The 6,086-nt window shown below is 31.4% G+C and overlaps 1 protein-coding gene across 1 annotated transcript; it reads left to right on the forward strand.

The window, feature by feature from the left end:
• Positions 1–3,154: 3,154 nt before the first annotated feature.
• On the forward strand, positions 3,155–5,425 carry LOC105785540 (organelle RRM domain-containing protein 1, chloroplastic). The gene is made up of 4 exons (XM_012611643.2): positions 3,155–3,346; positions 4,523–4,591; positions 4,697–4,803; positions 5,065–5,425. The coding sequence occupies exons 1-4, from the start codon at positions 3,199–3,201 to the stop codon at positions 5,203–5,205; spliced, it is 465 nt and encodes a 154-aa protein (XP_012467097.1). The 5' UTR covers positions 3,155–3,198; the 3' UTR covers positions 5,206–5,425.
• Positions 5,426–6,086: the final 661 nt, after the last annotated feature.

The following is a 6,086-nucleotide window of genomic DNA, read 5'->3' on the forward strand; positions in this document are numbered from 1 at the left end:
TTGAATAAGTGTGATTGATTGAGCTATGGAAAGAAATGAGAAAGTGAAATTGTGAATTGATATGTGAATTGGAAATCGAGATATGAGATTTGAATATATGAACCCAAAGTTCATGATGTGATTAAGAGTAAATTTTGTTATATGATATTAGTGAGTACAAATTGCAATGGAATTGATATTGAATATAGTGATAAATTGAATGAATTGTATATGAATTGAAATGAACTATTGGAATGAGATGTGAAAAATCCAATGGAATTGAGATGGTGAAATAAGGTATGAATACAATTAAATACAAGATTTGAAATATTGCTTATTGTTATTAATTATCAAGTTGATTTAAAGTATGAGAAAATTAATGAATAATTGTAGACATAAATTAAATGTATATAATTTATCGATTAATGTTATAAATTTGAATTATGGTAATACCACTGAGTATACCCATACTCAGCATACGGTTGTTTCCGTGCGCAGGTTAGTAGAAAGCCGGTGTCCGGTCCAGCATCCAGAGCAATCCTGACCTCAGATAAATTTTAGTGATGTACCTTTCTTTTGATAATGTGGCATGTATCTAGGTGATGTATTGATTAAAGTACGCTATGTATGTTATTTATTTGTGAATTAGTTATAAGTTATCCAATATGTCCGGTAATGCTCCGTAACTCTATTTCGGTGACGGTTTAAGGTTAGGGGGTGTTACAATTTTATCATTTACTTTCCAAAATTAACCTTAATAATTTACTAAATTCCAATGATGAATAATCATCATTATCTACTAACTACTCTAAATAGTCTATTTTCCATATAAGGACCTCCAATTTAAAATTCTATAGTTGTTTAATACCTTTAGTTCTTAGAATTCAACTTTTGCACTTTATGCAATTTAGTTCTTTTATCAAGCTAGGCATGTAAACGGTAAAATTTCTTAACAACATTTTCATACGATATTTCTATCATACTATAGACCATATAATAATATTAAAATAAATTTTCTTCTGATCTCATATTTGTGGTTCGAAACCACTGTTCTGATTTCACTGAAAACGGGCTGTTACATAAGTATTAGTAAATTTGGTAAATATAATGAATTATCTTTTGATATAAATGATATGTTCATGAAATTATATTAGTAATATTGTTACTATTAATTAAATTAAAGAAATGATAAGATTTAAATTCATGGGTACTTACTAAACTTTCACAACCTTAACACATTATTTTTCAATGCATAGGTGAAAGATCAAATTGAAGTTTTTGTACAAAGTGGTAACCTCGACACATCTCATCACATCATCAAAGCTTGGGAGAAAAAAAAGGTATGAAATAAATTTTACAGTATAGAGTATGGCATGTACATAGGTGAATTAATGTAGTAAAGAAAGTGTCTAGTTGTTTAATATTTGAGTTTTATGTTTTTGAAAATAGAATTCACATCGCGGCATCAGCTCCTTCACGTCGCAACGAAAATCAGACAGTGAGTGACGTCGTGACCTAGAATCCCCAAATTGGCGACGTCAACCTGAAAGTTTTAAAACTTTATAATTTAATCTTTATTCTACTTTAGGTTAGTAAAAGAGTTTTTGTAAGCTCGTATAAAACTCGGATAAGTTTGTGAATCATGTTATGAGTGTGTAATAATTTTAACAGTGTGAACAAAAGGTTAAATGGAATGGTAATTATTTGTAGTTACTCCGGCAACGAATGTAACATCCTAGAGCTCGGACATGACAATCGGTTTAGGTATGGGGTGTTACAACCATGAGGTAAAATAGGATTATACTGGGAGAATGAATTTATCCCAAAGAGATTAAGGATATCCTATGAGGGTAACACTTATGACAAGGTCATTAAATAAGCACTTATTAAGTAGTTTTCGTAATGGTATGTAATTAATGAGAACTCAGTCATGATATTGTAGTAGAATGACTTCATAACTAAATAAGTTTATAATTAATAGTCGAAAAGTTGGAATATAGTTATAGATTATTTAAGCTCTAATTATATATGTTCAATCGGTTCCTCCACTAGCTCATTGAAATTAGAAATAAATTTCATGTAGAACCAATTTAATAGAAATGAATGAAATGATGAAGTAAAATAAATGGATCGCATTCACAAATGAATGTGTTTTCTCGCTTAGTACAAAAATGACTTAATTAATTTAAGGTTTTCAAATTATTATTTAATTAATTATAATTAAATAATTAAACTTCAAAATGAAATTAAATTAATTTTTCATTATGAATCTATTAAATAAGAAAATTAAATATATCTTCTCATGAATTCTTTTATTGTAAAGTGATTATAACTTTAATGAAGTAGAATTGTATTGAGAAATTAATTAGTTAATCTAATTAATTAAATTAATTGAATAAATAATATTTATTTTAAGAAATAAATAATAAATATTGGGTTAAATTAAATTATAAAGTGTTGGATCAAAATTTAGGAATCATATATAATTGACACAATACATGAGTGACTCAATCTAACTTACATAGCATGCGAGGGGTGATAAGCCTAAGGGGAAATTAAGAGGGTTTGTCACCCTCCTTTTAGGAAGACTAGAGGGTGTTTCCTTTTTAAATAGTATTATTTTATAAGGGTTTGTTCAACATGATTCTTATACATCTCTCTATAGATAAATAGCACCGATTGAGTTAAAATCATAAGTTTGATATACCGTTATCTTGCCAAAAGTTTTGGGAATTTATTATCTAAAAATAAATTTTATTTTGGGGAATTATGATATTTGTCAACTTTTATTGAGAGAGATTACTTTCCTATTGAAAGTAATTACATTTTTTTTTTTTGTGTTTGGTTCGTGTCGCCGAGAGTAAACTCAACTAATAAATTAAACTTTTACAATCAATTAAAATTTTATTATTTTAATTAATAAAATTTATCAAATATAAAGATTGAAGATAACAAATAAAAGAATAATAACTAACTAATAAAAGATAAGTTTATCGTTTTATTCAAAAAAAAAATCGATGGTTAAAAGATGGATTAGAGTAAAGTAAGCATCAATCATCCTTAAAAAAAACACTAAAAACTATTAAATATTAATTAGGATTAGATGAAGAGTTGTATGGAACGCAGCGTTTTAGTTTGTCGGATTGTGATGCTTGAGAGTTGAAACTCATAAGCACTGCCTTTGCAATGAAAATGAGAGGGGTTTAGTCTGTGGATTTGATGAAGTGCAGTTCCATGTGGCCGACAACCCTAACACTTTCTTACCCTTCACCCATCTCCCTAAAATATCGATTCCATAAAAGCTTCAACCTCAGCCTAAGAGCCTCGCTCTTTAACTATCCTCTTGCAAGCAGAATCTTCGTTAGAAGTAAACTTCCCTCTCTCTCTTTGTTTACTATCACTGTTTTTACTTGTAATTTTCATATTAATAACTATCTCTTCAAATGGGTTTTCTTTTCAATTTATATGCCATCGGGAATAGACCTCTTTAGTCTTCGAAAACACTTTCCCTGATCGTTAATTTTACTACAGTTGACAGTGTTCTAAGGGTTTAGACTCGAGAGAGTGCTATTGGTATGCTTGAAAAAGCTATAAAGTAACTTCATTTGTTAAGTTCTCCTTGTGCTAAGAGATAAATCGATTCTTGATTTTTTGAATTTTGCAATTTGAGAAATGCACTGCAAGGTATTGATTTTATTTGTTCCTCTGATGATGAAATCTGTGCAAAATGGTTAGGAATAAAAGTGGTTCAACAGGGGAAAACCCTTGTGATTTTGCTCTTGCTTACTACTTTGTATCACTCATAGATCACTGTCTTTAAGAGATATACATGAACAGTGAAGGATGGCCGGTCCTGTATTGATGACTGCTGAAGAATGTATATATTAAAATGAAAAGCATTGATACTATCTTGGAAAGCATGTCTTGCTTTGTGTTTTGGTAGTCATATGCATCAATCTCCATGCTTTGACTAGAAGAGGTTCCTTTAGTATGTGAGTTCTATTGATACCGTAACCTATGGGACCATGATAGGTTCAACGCCATAACAATTTTAAGAAACACTGTTGACAAGTATGCAGACCAGACGAGTATGCAGGCCAAGCTGTAACTGTGATTACTATTTCGGCTGCCACATATTTTAAAGGAAAAAGGTTTCGTTTTCTATCCATTAATTTAAAGAGACTAAAGGAGTTTTTCTATTAATTTAAAGTAGGCCAAAAGTCGGAAGCTGATTTTTTACCCCATGTTCAAAACATGTTGAACAATCATATCCCTAAAGAGCTTAGTATGGATTTATCTATGGTGATGCAATGCATTATTGAGAAGGGAAATTGAAGCAAAACCATCAATAGTCTTAAAATTTGTGTTTTACTCCTAGCTTCATTTCGGTCAAATCAGATTGATTCGATGGTATAACAAGCAAGATAACTTATATGAATTTCTCCATCAGATATTCTTTGATCTAGTATTTTAGAGCTGTGTTCTTTTCTTTTTTCTTTCCCTCATTTTTATCTTGGCATCTTTTGGGTGTATTTTGCTGCAGATTTGCCATATTCTACCAAAGAAAGCAGTTTGCAGAAGGAATTTGAAAATTTTGGCCAAATAGCTGAAGGTGATTGGGACATCTTTTGTAACAAAGAAGTGAATGGATGATATGTTTCATCTTAAATGTTATGTAAGCTTCAAAGTCTAGTAACTATACTCTTATCTATAACAGTTAGTATTGCCAAGGATGACTTCACAAAAAGATCAAAAGGATATGCATTTATTCAATATACTTCTCAGAATGATGCCTTGCTGGCTGTAGAGAACATGGATCAACAGGTTCTATATTGCCTTTCTTTACTTCCAACTTATTCCTATATTGTAGTAGTGAAATATGACCCAATATTTGTATATTAAACTTAGCATTGGTTCTTTCATCCCATTGAGTGAAGCAGAATTCCACCGTTTACAACTTTTATTTCATCGAAGTTACTTTTATCAACCGAGCTTGAGAACTCTGGTGGAATTCAATCTTTTCAACTTCGGTATGCAGGCAATATTTCTACATCGGTTTTAATATGGATTCTATATGTTTATCAGGTATTTGATGGCAGGATGATATACGTCGAAATAGCGAAACCTGGGAAAGACAGGTTCAGAGGATATCCTAAAACATCAGGACCTCCAACTACTAAGCAGCAGTTACAACAATCGAATGATGTGGCAGATTGCTGGTACTAGTGGCATCCATCTCAAACAAATGAAAATATAGGTCAAATTATGCTTTTAGTCCTTGTACTAAGTATTGTGTGTTGACTTGATGGCTAGGATGTTCATTGCCCTAGGTGTGACCTAGGTTAAAGTTGCACTAGTTGCGTTGTTGTTAAGACTTTGCTTTTTTCTTTTAATTCACCAAAAAACAATTGAGAATCAAATTAAAGAGCGTGAATTAAATCTACAACTTAACATATATCGTATAAGTAGAATTTAATTATCATTTAAACTCAGTATTTTAAAGCATCAAACCAACATCAAATTGGAGAAGCAGGGAGGCCATCTTTATTGAGAATGTTTGCAAAAAGAGATGGGATTGATTCACCCAATTTTATTAGACGCATCTCCTTCTTGTATTGAGTAGCCACTCAATCTGCTAGCCAATTGGCTTTTCTACTAACCTTTCTAAAGCAAAGGTCTTGAAACTTACTTCTTATCATCTCAATATCACAAGCCATAGCCTCAATCCTCCGTTGTTTTATCCTAGAATCCTATCATATACCAACTCATTCTCTGTCTCAACCACAAGCTTTTTACAATCTCTTTTAACCCCTAAAGAAACCCCTTCAACCACTACCATAGCTTCAACTTCCAAAGGACCTTGCAAACCAACACTTTTCCCAACACCATCAATGAGTTTACCCTCACAGTCCTTTATTACCGGCCGTATACCAACTTGGATTTTACATCAAAGCCCCATCCCAGTTTAACTTTCAACCACTCCCCGTTTGACTTTTCTCAATACTCACATTCAACTCTTTCCTTAGACTGCTACTCATCTTTATTCATCTCAAGAATCTTTAAACTTTCAAAAAAAAAAAAAGCATGCAGAGCCCTTTGAACAACAT

The sequence above is a fragment of the Gossypium raimondii genome, chromosome 1, assembly GCF_025698545.1.
Source record: "Gossypium raimondii isolate GPD5lz chromosome 1, ASM2569854v1, whole genome shotgun sequence".
In the NCBI taxonomy this organism is placed as follows: Eukaryota; Viridiplantae; Streptophyta; class Magnoliopsida; order Malvales; family Malvaceae; genus Gossypium; species Gossypium raimondii.

Bases quoted from the DNA above. Each gene is read 5' to 3' on its own strand.
- LOC105785540 (XM_012611643.2), top strand. From the start codon at position 3,199: ATGAAGTGCAGTTCCATGTGGCCGACAACCCTAACACTTTCTTACCCT. The intron at 3,347-4,522 runs GTAAACTTCCCT...ATTTTGCTGCAG, and splicing joins AAGCAGAATCTTCGTTAGAA to ATTTGCCATATTCTACCAAA. The intron at 4,804-5,064 runs GTTCTATATTGC...TATGTTTATCAG, and splicing joins TAGAGAACATGGATCAACAG to GTATTTGATGGCAGGATGAT.